Source organism: Labrus bergylta, chromosome 8, assembly GCF_963930695.1.
Source record: "Labrus bergylta chromosome 8, fLabBer1.1, whole genome shotgun sequence".
In the NCBI taxonomy this organism is placed as follows: Eukaryota; Metazoa; Chordata; class Actinopteri; order Labriformes; family Labridae; genus Labrus; species Labrus bergylta.
In genome coordinates this window covers 29180691-29195690 of record NC_089202.1, presented here as the reverse complement: position 1 = coordinate 29195690, position 15000 = coordinate 29180691, and the positions used below count along the sequence as shown (strand labels likewise).

The window sequence follows — 15000 nt, the reverse complement described above, 5'->3', positions numbered from 1 at the left end:
ACTTAATTAAGATTTCATGTCATGATCATCAATATTTTTTCTCACAAACACAGATGGAGTTAAATAACCTCTTTGATGAGGCTGGCTACGTAGAGCGCTGTGAGCGGCGTCTGCTCTGCCACTTTCATCACCACCGTGTTTCCTGTGGCGAGGGCCGGGCCGAGCTTCCACGCCTGCATCAGCAGAGGGAAGTTCCACTGCAAAGAAAGAGAGAGAGAGAGAGAGAGAGGGAGATATGAGGATGTGTCTCTAGTCCGTCTATAAACCCCCCAATGATGAGAAAAGTCCATCCACTCCGTCTTTTGCCTGCTCCACTTTTCAGTAAATGTGTGCTTAAATAGGCCGTTTGGAGATTTTCCCTTCATGACATCACAAAGGGCAGTAGCCCCTCCCCCAGGTGGGTGACACTCCCACAGCTAGGTGTTTGTTCTGCCCTCTGAGTCTGCCTTCTCATCGTAAACAATAGGACATGGAGCGAGAAAGCACCGAGTACACCCAAGCCCTTCCAGAGAGGGGGCGTGGTCAGACACAGCTCATTTACATATTTAAAGGTACAGACAGAGAAACAGCCTGTTCTGAGACAATATCTTGACTTTTGTACTTGTAATTTTACTTGTATAGTACCAAATTAAGGAATTCTGGCATCATGTCAAGCCAATTCAGGAATAATACAATGTTGATGTTTCTATCGGGGGACAGAGTTCACCCACAAGAGGACAACCGATCACATATTGAGCCTCATGACTGAATATATATGATTAAAAATGTGCAGTCTGCAGATTTAGGTCAGGATAAATAACCCCACTCATGTGATGAGCTGTGTTCTGTTCTTATATGGGGGGGAGCGCCCTCACCGGGATGATCTGTCCACAGACTCCGATGGGTTCATGTCTCGTGTAGCAGAAAAAGTCTCCATCGATGGGGATGGTCTTTCCCTCCCATTTGTCGGCCCAGCCTGCGTAGTACCTGAACACAACACAACACAACACAAGTGGTGGAGTGATACCTGTGCTCATACAAAAGCAGATCTTTACTGATGTCCTCTTAAAGAGATTAAACTGAAGTGAGATTAATCAGCATCATCCTGCTGCTGGATTACACAACAGAGAGTGAGTGTGTGTGTGTGTGTGTGTGTGTGTGTGTGTGTGTGTGTGTGTGTGTGTGTGTGTGTGTGTGTGTGTGTGTGTGTGTGTGTGTTACCTGAGACATTTAACCACATTGGGCAGATCCACGCAGTAAGACACAGCGTACGGCTTCCCGTTGTCAAGCGTCTCCAGCTCCTGTGAGTCAACAACACAGCATGAAGTTAACACAACATGTACGACGCCGACTCCTGGTTACTGCTCGCTGAACCAACAGCTCCTCCAGGTCTTCACTCTGCCAATGAAAGGCGTCTGATCCAACCTTCACAACAGGGTCCTAAGACGATAACTAGACTCTTCTCCTCTGTCGCCCCCCGGAGGTGGAATGAACTTCCAAACTCCATTAGACCTTTAAGGAAAAGCTAAAGACCCAGCTCTTTATGAACACCTACAACCTGAATGGTTTTGATGATGACATCGATCACATTATTTAGGATAGATTTGATGCTGATTAGAGCTCTCAAGAGCAGCTGTCGATGTTGTGCTCTGCCTCTGGTCACTTCCTGTCAGCACTTATGTCGGACTAGACTTGTCATAACTGACGTTGCTCCCTCCTCTCTAGAGCCTTGCTTGTGTTGTTCTTACTCTCAGATGTTTGTAGCTTTGGGCGAAAGTGTCTGCTGAATAAATTGTAGAATTGTGTTGAGTCACCGATGTGAAAGAGAAGTGCTAAGAGTGAAATGGCATTAAAAACGTCTTCAAACGTCCAGATCGTGGTAAAACATGTTGTATTGATCGACTGAGCTAATCATTTTCTAACACGTTTTCATCCAAAAGTGGTAACAAACCAAACTGGAGGTTTAATCAGGATCGACATTAACGACTGACTCACGGCGAGGTAGGCCGAGTCTCTCTCGATGGCGTCGGCGAGTCGGCTGAGGAGCAGGCCGCGGTGTGAGGCGTCCATCCGTCGCCATGGTGACCCCAACTTGAAGGCATCACGTGCTGCTTTCACCGCCTTGTTGACATCAGCCTGAAAGACAACACGTTATGATCTGTGTGTGTGTGTGTGTGTGTGTGTGTGTGTGTGTGTGTGTGTGTGTGTGTGTGTGTGTGTGTGTGTGTGTGTGTGTGTGTGTGTGTGTGTGTGTGTTTACCTCGTCAGCCTCTGCCACCTCACAGATCACCTCTCCGGTCGCTGGGTTGATGGTGTGGAAAGTTTTCCCGCTCACTGCATTCTGCCACTCGTTGTTGATGAACAGCTGAAACATTCAAAAAGCCTCATTTAAACACATTTATTCACTAAGTTGTTTGTGTGTGTGTGTGTGTGTGTGTGTGTGTGTGTGTGTGTGTGTGTGTGTGTGTGTGTGGTCCTCTAAAACAAAAAAAGCTATTAAGTATTCGCTGCATATTCAGAGACAGACTTTTTTTTTTGAATCATGTGATTTTCAAGAGACTGTAAATATGAATGTTTGAAGCCTGAGTGACGTCACACATCTGTTCCTGCAGGGGGCTCTGGAGGATCATCTGCAGCAGCCGCCATGTTGGAAATGCCGTCTCAGTGAAACTGTCAGTCGACCTAACGACAGGCTGAGAGCTGGAGCTGTCTGCTTCTCAGGGATCAATAGCACAGACACGCTGCTCTTTCCACAGCTGAGTTCCAGGTACGCAGACACAGAGAAGCTTTAAACGCCGACAAATCAGAAACACCAAAATCTGATTCTGAATCTTTCTGCACAGACTGACGCACAACCTTTCAATTAATCACGCACTTTATTTCGTACACCGAAGGAAAGTCAGTGTTTGTTTCTCTAATCTGTTACACAGAAAACGACTGAGTCAGTCTTTAATGTTTTTAATAAAAGCTTCTGGTTTATTCTTTAGTTTACAGGGTCTTGAATTTAGAGGCTGGAGGTAGAGGCTGCTGCAGTGAGAAGAACTTTGGGTTAAGTGTCTTGCCCAAGGACACAGCTGGAGCTGGGGATCGAACCCACGACCTTCCTGTTGAGACTGAATCTACCAACTGATCCACATCCGCTGGTCGTGGCCTGCCTGTTATGATGTTGTTGTTGTTTTAGTTACTATAAAGAAAATGAATGAGGAAGTTTCCCCCCCAAAAAAGCAGCAACTATTAAAAGGTGTTACTTCTTTAATCCTCAAATGAATCTTGATCCATTACAAACTGCTGCTCAAGTCAAAGTTATCATAACGACGATCCCGACCACAATAATCTTTCAACCAGAAACACATGAAGCTTATTGATTAGTGCTAAGTGTTCCTCCTCCTCTCATTAGTATAAGGCTGCAGAGTTTAAAACTAAAGAGATTAATTATCCTGTCTAGCCTGGGAACGCCTCAGAATCCCTCCAGGAGGAGCTGGAAAACATTCCTGGGGAGAGGGAAGTCTGGGGTGACCTTCTACGCCTGCTGCCTATGTGATAAGTGGAAGAAAATGGATGAATGTAATAACCTCTCTGTCTTGAAGCTTACAAAGATCAAGTTCCTGTTTAATGTCAAACACTCGGCCCTTCTGCTCTGTGAGCTCCAAGCGAGCGGCCTCTGTGTGACCTGATCGGTTACATCATAACGAGAGCAGAGGGCAGAGGGTGAGGGAACCAGAAAGCAGGGAACACACAAACATTCTTATGATTAACTGACATGTCTGCTTCATAAGAATATCTGCAGTGTAGGAGGATCAGGTTCTGCTGAAGAGGGACGAGACGTCTGTTAACTCACAAATTCATGCGATCAACAATGCGGGGTTTTGATGCTGTTCCAACACGCACCTAAAAGCTTGAAAGGAATGTAGCCAGATCTGAACCTAGATACTCTACAACCACACATGTGACCATAAAAGAACCAAACATGATCTGATTAAAGACGTGTTGTCTGAATGAACAACAACATAGTGTCTGAAATAATCACACAGGAAGGTCTTGGAGCTTCCTCATCAATACTTAATAAGTGACTCAACATTAAAGAGTTATATTACCTAATAAGAAATCCTGTTTTGTTCCTTTGGCAAAACGGTTTTAGAAATGTTACCGACCTTATTTTTTTTAGAGATTTGGTATCGATTTGTTAGAATCTGTTGTTTGGTTTGATCAAATAATACCCGAGTAAAGAGGATAGATTATTATTTTTTTAATAATTAAAAATGTCAAAGACAAACAATTACACAACTCTTTCTTTAAAAAAATATGTGATGGAGCGATATATAAACCTTGATGCAGGAGCCATATATAAAAGTTGATTGTGTATTTGTTTTACTGATTTGTTTGCGGTCTTCTTGTTACCGGTGGTGGGTGGAGCAGAACACTTCTGTGGACCGCCACACTGCACTGCACGTGTTGATTTTACGACTTGATAACTGCTGCTGTAGTTTATTGTGTTTTGTAGAATAAATGACTTGACTACCGTGTTTAGCCCCTCGCAACACTCTTTTTTTTTGACGACCTGCAAATGCCGACATAGCTGCAATACTCAATTTACACACTTCTGTTTGCATCATTTTTTATCTACTTCCTGGTTCCCCTGTGTCATTTTGAACAATCTATCATAAACTGGTTATAGGATTCACCATCAATATGGGCTGTTATGAGTCTGTCACCAAACTGTTTGTTTACCTAAATAATGCAATAACATGCCAACTTCTCACATCCAGCAGAGGGCGCTCTCTGACTCCACAGTTCACAATCCTCTCAGCACTGTCTGCAGAATATTACCGCTGATGAAGTCCACACAACAGTTTATAAAATAGACTATTCTTTCTTTAGAAAAACTTTACAGAAAACACAAACTCGACAGCTCGAATACTTTACTATGTCTACTTACAAATTAATAATCTGTATATTTACTATTTTGTGTATCTTGTCGATGACTTAAGATAAGATAATCCTTTATTTATCCCACAATGGGGAAATTTACATTGTTACAGCAGCACAGAGCAAAGATTGCAGACAAAAAGTGAACACAGTACAATTTAAATAAAAAATAAAAATTAAGAAAGAACAAAAAAAATAGATTTAAAAAAATAATAAAAAATAAAAATAAAAATAAAAACAAAAAGGGCTGAATGACCGAAGAATACCTACTACTGATTAAATATGTAACTACTAATACTAAACTAGTAAAATGCAGCTCATGAAGCATGGTTTAGCGTTGCATGATGACCGTAAATTATGTGAATGCGCATGCGCAGTTGATGTCCCAGTTTACCTGACAGGTAACGGCACGCTTTGAGTTTATTGCTGCAGCCTGATTCTCAAAAAAAAAAAAAGACTTTTTGGTCTGAACCACGAGTAAATAATTAACGTTAGATAACCTCTGGGTAAGGGTTAGGGTTAGGGTGTGTGAAGCGCCTGCAGCAGAAGTTTGTTTACCTGTAATAACTGAATTTAACCTGTTTAATCCAGATACTCGACATGCAGCAGCTTTTTAACTGGAACTGCTTAAATTCAAGTAAAGTTGGTAAGCGAGGCTGCAGAAACTTGTTGTTTTTCCGTGCAAAAGCAGATAACAGTCGTGATTTTAACAAAATATTGTAAACAGGTGTTTAACTGAACTCTTCTTCGGTACCTTTACGGTGCATTATCAGGTAAAACGTTCTGCTGGGCTCCAGCAGACACTTGTTGAGCGCTGCAGTGGGCCGATGTCCGGTGTGGGGCTCACCTTGTTGAACTGGACCTCGGGCTCGGAGCTCGGAGCTGGGATAGCGGCCGCAGAGAAGTGACAAGCCGAGAGGCGGCTGCTCAGTCCGGCCAGAGTCCTGGTGATCACAGCGCGCAGCATGGTGCTTCTTTTCTCGACACCAAACGTCACAGGAACAAGGAACGAAAGAAGCTAACGGCCTGACGCAGAGCTCAACCGTAGGCCCCGCCCACATTCGCAACGTAATCCCCCCCCCCCCTCCCAGCTTCGACAACATCGCGTGATTTTAAAAAGAAGCGCGGGATTTTTCTTTAAGCTGCTGTTTCTATGGCAACGGGGGAATTTTTAATGAATATGAATACAAACCTACAAACAAACATACGACGGAGGATTAGGGCCACGTAAAAATAAATAAATAAATAAATAAATAAATAAATACATTTTCGAGATCAAAGTCGTAAATTAACGAGTTTAATCTCGTAATTTAAAATATATATATATTTTTTTTTAACCTGGCCCTAAAATATATATATATATACATATATATATATAACAGTAATTATTGTAATTATCATCATAATTATTATTTATTTGAGACGTGACCATAGACTGTAACTATTACGGACGTGACACATTACACTCCATACCAGTTGGTGGCGGTAAAGAGCCAATTCTCTGTTCTTCTACCGCCAATAGAGAAGACGAAGAAGCTCTCCTCAACGTACGCGCACTGCTCGTATTGCAGCTCGTTAGTTATTGTTACTTTTTAGTGAATCATGGATGTTGTCGGAAACATGATTCATCAGCAGTCACGTAGAAATCAATAAGCGGGTTTCACAGCGGTTATCGGCGTCGTTAGTGGTTGTTTTATACCGTAAATCGAGGCTGTTCGCTGTCTGAGCTAGCTCCTGCTAACGGTGCTAGCCTCAGCTTCACTGCACAGAATCCAGCAGGAGTTTAAAAAAACAACAAAAAGCATCAAAATAATCCATCAAGGTGAGTCTAGATATGTGAAAGGTTGAGATTATGATCATGCAGAGGTCGTTAGGTCAACACACGTTGCCCAGAAATGTTTTTAATCTCATTTTAAAGCTGCAGAAGTAAAGTTAACATTCTGTTTAATCTCTTTAAAGTTAGTTTATAATGTTTTATTTATTCTGAGGATCAATGACAACATGTAGGACTATACATGTGTGCAGGTATTCAGTTATAACATTATGTAAATACTTCAATATGTAGTCAATCTTTTAAATTAATATTTAATGAATAATAGAATCAAAACGTTTTCAGTGTTTGGTTCAGTTTCGACAGTTTGTTGATGTTTCCTTCCAGTAGATGATCATTTATAACATCATTATATCAAAGTGCTGAGTGTCCAGGTGTCTTCTCTCTCAAATGAGAGTTAACATGTTCAGTCTTTCTGTTGTGTGTATGTGTCTCAGTGTGTGAATACGTGTACAGGTTACTGTGTTTATGTTTATTTGTTTTTAAATTGTGTAATTCAGTTTGTTTAGCGGTGAGGTTCCTTCCTGACACACCTTTTATGTTTTTGTTAATCCTATTTTGATGTATTCTTATATTTGTGCGAATAAATCAAAATGTGTTTTTGTTTTGTGGATATCGATGTTGATATTGATCCAGACGTGTTTTTGTTTTCCTCTCAGGATGGCGCTGAAGTCAGGAGAGGAGCGTCTGAAGGAGATGGAGGCTGAGATGGCTCTGTGAGTATCTGTCATCAACAAACTTTATATAAGCCTTCAAAATGATGGAGGTTTCCTTCATGTACGAAGATTTACGGACACCAAAACGCACAATTCCAACACTTCAAATGATAAAAACCAAAAACAATATTCAGAGGAAACAATCACACACTGAAATTGAGATGATGGGGCGGCAGTAGTTCAGTCTTGGGTTGGGAATCAGAGGGTCCCGGGACGTACCAAGTCCAGAAGTTGGTCTGGTAGCTGGAGAGGTGCCAGATCACCTCCTGAGCACTGCCGAGGTGCCCTTGAGCAAGGCACCAAACCCCCTCCCCACCACCAGCTCAGGAACACCCACTGTGGGCCGCTCAGTCACTCTGTCATCTCTCCCTTAATGCATGTCCATAGGATCCTGTTTGTGTGCATGTGTGTATATACTTCAGCCTATGTGTGTAATAAAAGTAAAATCTTAATCTCTTAATCTTAAATCTTAATTTCCGGATACCAAAACACACAATTCCAACACTTAAAATGATAAAAATAAACCAAAAAAAAACAATATTTAGAGCAAACAATCACACACTGAAATTGAGATGATTTAAGAGTCATTTGTAAAAGCTGACAGGTAAATCTTATTCTGACACACGCAGGTCTGTGGGAACTTCATGCCTCACGTTTACTTCATTTTCTGTCAAGGATTTAAGATGTTTTACAATTCTACAATTCACTTAGCAGACGCTTTTCTCCAAAGCAACGTACATCAGAGATTAAGAACAACACAAGCAAAGATTTAGAAAAAAGGGAACAATGTCAGTAAGAGCAAACGATCAGCTTTGAGTCTGATTGGACACACAGGTGCTGACAGGAAGTGACCAGAGGCAAAGCACAACATTGAGGGCAGTTCTTGAGAGCTCTAATCAGTATAGAAACCATCTTATAAGTCGTCGTTATCAAACAAAAACCATCGTCATTACCATCATCATCATCATCATCAATAATATGGAGACCATCATCATTAAGTTAGTAGGTATTCATCAAAGAGCTGTTGTTATAACTTCTACTTTGCCTTTATAGTCTTAAACATTTTAAAATGTGTTCTCTTCAGCTTTCTTAAAACAGCCCTCTCACTCCGTCTCTGTCCTCTGGTTTCAGTTTCGAGCAGGAGGTCCTCGGTGGTCCAGTACCAGTAGCAGGAGGTCCATCTGTCATGGAGGGTCTACCTGTTGCTATTTCTGTTACTGCGGTTCCTATGATTCGACCCATCATAGGCACGAACACCTACAGACAGGTCTGTTTATTCTCTAGTATCTGCTCGTCATATATCCTGTCTCATGTCCTCTTTCCGTCTCACACCTGGTTTCTTCTTCTCTCTCTCTCTCAGGTTCAGCAGACGCTAGAAGCTCGAGCTGCTACTTTTGTTGGTCCACCCCCGACTTTTGTGGGGCCAGGTAAAAAAAAAAAGAAGACCTTTCAGTTAAATGTTATGTAGGGGGGGTAACGGTATGAGTGCTGCATAGACGTCTCACTATCGACACCCCACTCCAGGTGGCGGTAATAACTTCTATTAGATAAAAAAACACAGAAGTAAAATTAGATGTAGAAGAAGAAGAGGCATGCAGCAAGATGAGGGCGGAGCTAGACGACTCACCTGATGTTCTTGTGTTTCAAATACATGGGCCAGACGTGGCCATCGAACAGGCCGGGGGGGTCTGGCACAGTGTAGTTCCATGAGCTGTGTGGGGACGAGCTGTGACTGCTGTTTCACTAACAACAGATAGATGAACCTCCTGTCACACTCGGAGTGATCATCATGCACTTACACGAGGTGCTCACAGGGTCGTCATGAATGTGAAACATCGCTCTTTAATGAATTAGTCTTATTTTAAAATGTATTTATTTTATATTTGCAAATCAGGAGATGTTTTTCTTTTCTGTGTTTTCTTCTTTCTTTATTTTGTTTTGTTTAATACACTACAGCCGGTACTCACGGTTACAGGTACTTCTAAATGACACTGCCAGTTCAAAAATAAATCAGGGGAACACAGAATTAGGCCTTCAGGACTTTTTGTTGTTTTTTTCTGCTGTAATGAATTAGTACTGAACTGTGACCTCCTGATAATAACTCCTAATAATGTGTTCTAATCGTTCATTTAAAGTTAGTGTTTTGTGAAGTCACACTCTGTTGTGTGTTTGTCTCAGTCCCTCCAGTCCGTCCTCCCATGCTGAGACCGGCCTTTGTGCCCCACATCCTGCAGAGACCTGGTGAGATCATCTTCACACTTTTATTTGACTGGTTTATTCCTTTGACAGAAGTCGATATTTTCAGAAACATTTAGAAAGTAAAAACTTGTTTGTGTGTTTCTGTGTCGTCAGGCGGTCCGAGGATGCCCATGATGCGTCCTACCATGGCCCCTCCCCTCCCCCGGCCCCCTCCGCCTCCTCCCATGATGCTCCCTCCCAACCTGCAACTTCAGACACCTCCAGGAGCTCCTCAGCCCATCCAGCACATGGCCCCTCCTGCGCCTGCCCCTCAGGTCTGTGTCGCCGTGACAACAGTCTCAGCTAACGGGTTAAACGGGTAAACTTTTCCCGTCTCATCTGTTACTGTCTGACCCCCCCCTGGTGTGTATCGATGTGTCTGTCTCAGGTCAGGGAAATGGTCCCGATGGTGTCGGGCCCTCCCATGAGGCAGGGACCCCCGCCTCCCATCAAACCCACGCCGTCAATCATCCAGGCTGCTCCGACCGTGTACTCTGCCCCTCCTACTCCTGCAGGTCACAAACGGATCGACGTCCGAGCTCAGAGACAGGCCAGAATGGTATCTGCAGTTTGCCTTTTGTCTTCCATGAGTGTTTTCTACAGACGGCAGGAAGTTTGCATTCTGACTCGACTTAAGATGTTGTAACTTGGCCGGCATCACTGTAAAAGACAGAGCTGCTTGGGGGCATTTAAAAGCAGTATGGGGTCATTTATAGTGTTGCTGCTTTTCCATCAGGCAGTGAGCCGGTCTCAGCGTCTCTCATGTGAACGTTTCAGGAGGAGCTGGCGGCGCGCGTCGCAGAGCAGCAGGCTGCAGTGATCGCTGCAGGTCTGCTGGACAAGAAGGAGAGCGAGGACAGCGGCAACGTCATCGGACCCAGCATGCCCGAGCCTGAACCCCCCCAGCCTGAGGTACTTTACAGAAGCAATCTTTTCTCCATCTGTTTTTCTGCCTTAACACAAAAGGATAAATCATTTACTTTTTCCTTCAACGTGTTCAAACCTCAAATGTTGTGTGTTCGTGCTTCAGCCTGTAGAGAGCGCCACAGAGGACAAGAAGAAAGGAAAGGGGGAGAAGGTGAAGAAGTGCATCCGGACCGCAGCAGGAACGAGCTGGGAGGACGCCAGTCTGCTGGAGTGGGAAACAGGTAAATAAATAAACCCAAAGGTTGCCGACGTATCTGTGAGATTGAGACAGAGTGCAGGAGTTTGCCTTCAGATGTTTTGGTTATTAAAACAAGAAATCATCTAATGTTGGCTGCCTAGGACTTCTAGTTTTGTTGCCGTGGTTTCCAAACAGGAATCGTATTGAAGTTTAACATGTTGGTGTCATGATCACGTTGAAGTCATGAGATGAGCATCTTTAAATGTTCCTATGAATTGGATGTGACTGTGTTGATACTTCCAGCTGCAGGATGGAGATAAAACGTTCACGTGGTGATAAAGTAACTAACATGTTTTCTCTCTCCGTGTCTCAGATGATTTCCGTATTTTCTGCGGCGATCTTGGTAACGAGGTGAACGACGACATTCTGGCTCGAGCCTTCAGCAGATACCCGTCTTTCCTCAAAGCGAAGGTTTGAGCTTTTCTTTCTTCTTTTATGTTTGGTGACTTTCTTTAAATAATGACAACTGGGGAAAAGAACAAGGGACTAAGAATAAGCATATTTTAAACAATTCTTTATTTACAAAATCAGAAAACTTTACAACTAAAAACAACTTTTAGGAAACATAAACAACTAAAGAGAAGCTCAGCGATGTTCAACAAAAGACTTTTAACCAAAAATCAAACGTTATGTAAATATTAAACTTGTTAATCAAAGAGCCAGTCCTCAACAGCTGCTGCATCTGGAGCTGTGTATTTTAATAAATAAAATAATAACTATTATTATTATTATTATTATTATTATTAATAATAATAATAATAAATAAATAGATTAAATTAAAAAATATATTTTAATACATAAATGTAATAATTAATAATACAAAATAATTAATAATAATTATATAATAATAATGAAATAAATTGTATTTTAATGTTTAACATTTTGCTCCTTAAGCAGACTTGATTACTTGATAACACTCGTTACTGGCCTCCCCAACAGAACCACAGAGAAGCTTCAGCTCAGTCAAAACTCTGCAGCTAGGATTTGAACGAGAACCAAAAAGGAGAGAGCACATTAGTCCAGAGTTAGCCTCTCTGCACCCGCTTCTGCTAACTTTTAGAATAGATTTTCAGCTCCTCCTCCTTGTATACAAAGCTCTAAATGGAACAGGACCGAGCTACATGACCAACATCTCTTGTCCACTATGTTTCCTCAAGGACACTCCGATCTTCCTCTACTGGCCGACTGAAGGTTCCCAGCAGCAGCCAAAAGAAAATCGTACCTTTAGATATCAGGGAGGCTAACTCACTACATATTACAACTTACTTCTGCACCTTAGAGTTTTTAGTGAGGTCAGGCTCGAGGTGGCGACGTTAGAAGGGAGTTTGACTTTTATGCCTTTTTAATGTAATTTCATTATTATTTCATGCTATTTTATTATGTGTTGCTCATTTTGTCTTTTTCTGCTGTAAAGCACTTTGAGCTGCAATACAAATAAAGTTTGTTATTATAGTTTGAGACAATAATCAAAGTTGTCGTTGTTGTTTGATTGTTGTTGTTTGATTGTTGTTGTTTGTTGTTGTCACTGTCAGGTGGTGAGAGACAAACGAACAGGAAAGACAAAAGGTTACGGCTTCGTCAGCTTCAAGGATCCAAACGATTACGTCCGAGCCATGAGGGAGATGAACGGTGAGTCTGATGATGACGATGCAAACACTCTTCGTTTATACGACCTCCACTCTGATAAATAACTCGGCCACTCGCGTTTGTTTTCAGGGAAATACGTCGGCAGTCGACCCATCAAGCTGAGGAAGAGCATGTGGAAGGACCGAAACATGGAGGTGGTCCGCAAGAAACAGAAAGAGAAGAAGAAGCTGGGCCTCAGATAGTGTGTGTGTGTCTATGAGTGTGTATGTGTGTATTGCCCCCCAGTGGACAGACTGCAGCACTGCAGGAGAGCAGGACTGTTATTTTAATCTGTCCAATCAGGAGACGTTCTGGAGTTGTATAGAGTTGAAATATTTCTTCATTCAATAAATTCATCATTTCTAAGTCGTTGATATGAAGACTGATCATTTCACTTTCTGTGTTTACATAGCTGTGGTGACGCCACCCCGGGGTCTGTAGACTTTACTGAAGCTTTGAGTTCTGACTTTTGGTCTTGGCTGGGAGCGATTGTTTGGAGGAGAAAGGAGTGAGGAAACACCAGCTAGCGAGGTGCTTCCTTTACTAACGAGGGCATTCTTAATGAATAAACACAGCTGACTCCTCAGAGTGTCTTTAAGTACGATCTATCGCTAATCAAGACATTTCTCATGTTGCCATGGTAGTGACCTGTCAATCCCATGTAGCCCCGCCCTAAACCCTCCCCTAGCTCTAAACGGGACCATGCTTTATAAAATGAACATCATGCTGAAACTACAGATTGAGATCATGAACTCTAAAGAAAACGTTTAACTGAGGTAGAACCATTTTATAAACTTCTATTCAACCAGACTGCTTTGTCGCCCCCTGCTGGACATTATGTAACTCTGACACCTAGTGTTTAAAATGGGTACTGCAGTCCAAATTCTAAACATTGCAGAGAGCATTTCTCTCCCCTCCTCTCTAGAGTCGATGCTCACTCAGGTCACCATGTGGTGGACTCTGAAGCTTCAGTGTTTATCCAGCTCTGCATGGGTCTGTAAACCTTTCTGTGTTCTAACCTCTCTCCATTTTTCAAAAGCAGAGGCTTTTCAGGTCGGGTACAATCACTTCTATCTGAACCACTTCTCTTGTTGGTTTGACCTGATAACTGCTCTCATATCTGACAAACTGAGGGGCGTTCAAAATGGCCCTGTGGGAGGGGCGGTGTCTTAAAAGCGCCTACCTTCTCTGGTCCAAACAAATCCAGAGCATTCAGGAGCAGAATCTAAAGTTAGAAGGAGGACATACTGGCTGCTGCATTGTTGTCAGAGAAGCCAGCACTTCAACATAGCATGTTTCCTTAATGTCTGATCAGAGAGTAAGATACCTTTATCATTTAGTATTTTGCACATTTGACCCAAAATGTATCATGGAAATCTCCAAAAAGTTAGACAACTCTGTTTGAAACAGTTTTTTTTACTTAAATTACTCTTTATAAAACAATATTAATTTTACACAGCGACACTGAAGACAAAGGGACTGAACACTGCAGCTCCATTGTCTTTACATTCACAGCTGATGAAGCAGATCTGAAGTTAGTGACTGCGGATCATGAATCAAAGAAGCGGTCGGCTCTTCACGCTGCAGTCTGACACGACGGAGGTCATGAATCTGTTTTTAAATGCTTTAGTGAATTTCTTTGTAAACAAACAGCTGGTGCCGTGATGATCCAGCGTTCATCAGATGAATCAAACCACACTTCCCAGCAGCTCCTCGGCGGCGTTCCGTCCACCAAAGATGACGTCATTCACTGACACGCCGTCGTAGGAGGAGCCAATCAGAGACAGCGGCAGGTTGTTCTTCTTTATGAAGCTGCGTATGGACTCTGGAGAGACAGACACATTTTGAAAAGGATGATTAACAGTGCAGGATGTGATGTCAGTCACAGGAGGAAATCAGGACGTAAGAGTTCCTGCAGTTCGACCACATTTCTAAAAAGTCTGGACACTGTGTCAGATATTAATAAAAACAGAATGTGAAGAATTTCAAAAACATTGTAACAACAAATTTGATGGAAAAAAGCACAAAGACAACTCGTCAAATGTTGAAAGGGGACATTTCACTGTTTAAGGAAAATTATATTCCTGATGGTGACAAAATGTTTCAGAAAAATGTGGACAGTAAAAGTTGTGAAATGCTTCAAAAACACCCGGTGAACATTTCACTTCCTGCTGTAAATGTCGATACTCACCCACTCTCTGAAAGTGTCCCAGGTAGTACTGAGGGATACAGTCCTGATGAGACACAAACAACAAACGTTACATCACTAACGTCTGCTCGAGGCGCTTTAAGAAACATGCAGAGTCTTTTCAGGGCGGGTAGAGTGTGTTGCACTTCCTGTCGTACCCTCTGTAAGACCACCCGGCTCCAGCTCGGCGCCGAGGTCACTCCCAGGTGTTTCTGTACGCCCTCAGTCGCCCTCGCCAAAAGATCGTCCTCGGTTACTGACTCAGGGTCCCCAAACACTTCCTGGAACCAGGCTCCGCCCATCATCACCTGGAGGACAGGGACATCAGGTA

General features: G+C 42.6%; 3 protein-coding genes across 3 annotated transcripts in view; 1 reads left to right on the top strand and 2 right to left on the bottom strand.

The window, feature by feature from the left end:
• Positions 1-5946, bottom strand: part of LOC109999526 (aldehyde dehydrogenase 2 family member) — a 12845-nt gene extending 6899 nt beyond the window's left edge. Inside the window, exons 1-6 of the mRNA XM_020654585.3 lie at positions 5753-5946; positions 2240-2344; positions 1975-2115; positions 1201-1280; positions 855-966; positions 69-197 (exon numbers count right to left, since the gene is read on the bottom strand). Coding sequence (XP_020510241.2) covers positions 69-197; positions 855-966; positions 1201-1280; positions 1975-2115; positions 2240-2344; positions 5753-5872 — 687 coding nt within the window. The 5' untranslated portion in view covers positions 5873-5946. The remainder of the gene's footprint in view (positions 1-68; positions 198-854; positions 967-1200; positions 1281-1974; positions 2116-2239; positions 2345-5752) is intronic.
• Positions 5947-6412: 466 nt separating this feature from the next.
• rbm42 (RNA binding motif protein 42) lies at positions 6413-12847 on the top strand. Its single transcript, XM_020654581.3, has 12 exons — positions 6413-6727; positions 7396-7452; positions 8584-8719; positions 8813-8879; positions 9631-9693; positions 9805-9965; positions 10079-10249; positions 10468-10602; positions 10721-10838; positions 11169-11266; positions 12388-12484; positions 12572-12847. The coding sequence occupies exons 2-12, from the start codon at positions 7397-7399 to the stop codon at positions 12682-12684; spliced, it is 1215 nt and encodes a 404-aa protein (XP_020510237.1). The 5' UTR covers positions 6413-6727; position 7396; the 3' UTR covers positions 12685-12847.
• Positions 12848-13877: 1030 nt separating this feature from the next.
• ppox (protoporphyrinogen oxidase) overlaps positions 13878-15000 on the bottom strand; it is a 7826-nt gene continuing 6703 nt past the window's right edge. Inside the window, exons 11-13 of the mRNA XM_065958320.1 lie at positions 14828-14977; positions 14673-14715; positions 13878-14306 (exon numbers count right to left, since the gene is read on the bottom strand). Of these exons, the coding sequence (XP_065814392.1) occupies positions 14170-14306; positions 14673-14715; positions 14828-14977 (330 nt within the window). The 3' untranslated portion in view covers positions 13878-14169. The remainder of the gene's footprint in view (positions 14307-14672; positions 14716-14827; positions 14978-15000) is intronic.

Bases quoted from the DNA above. Each gene is read 5' to 3' on its own strand.
- rbm42 (XM_020654581.3), top strand. From the start codon at position 7,397: ATGGCGCTGAAGTCAGGAGAGGAGCGTCTGAAGGAGATGGAGGCTGAG. The intron at 8,880-9,630 runs GTAAAAAAAAAA...TGTTTGTCTCAG, and splicing joins CCCGACTTTTGTGGGGCCAG to TCCCTCCAGTCCGTCCTCCC. The intron at 9,966-10,078 runs GTCTGTGTCGCC...TGTCTGTCTCAG, and splicing joins CTCCTGCGCCTGCCCCTCAG to GTCAGGGAAATGGTCCCGAT.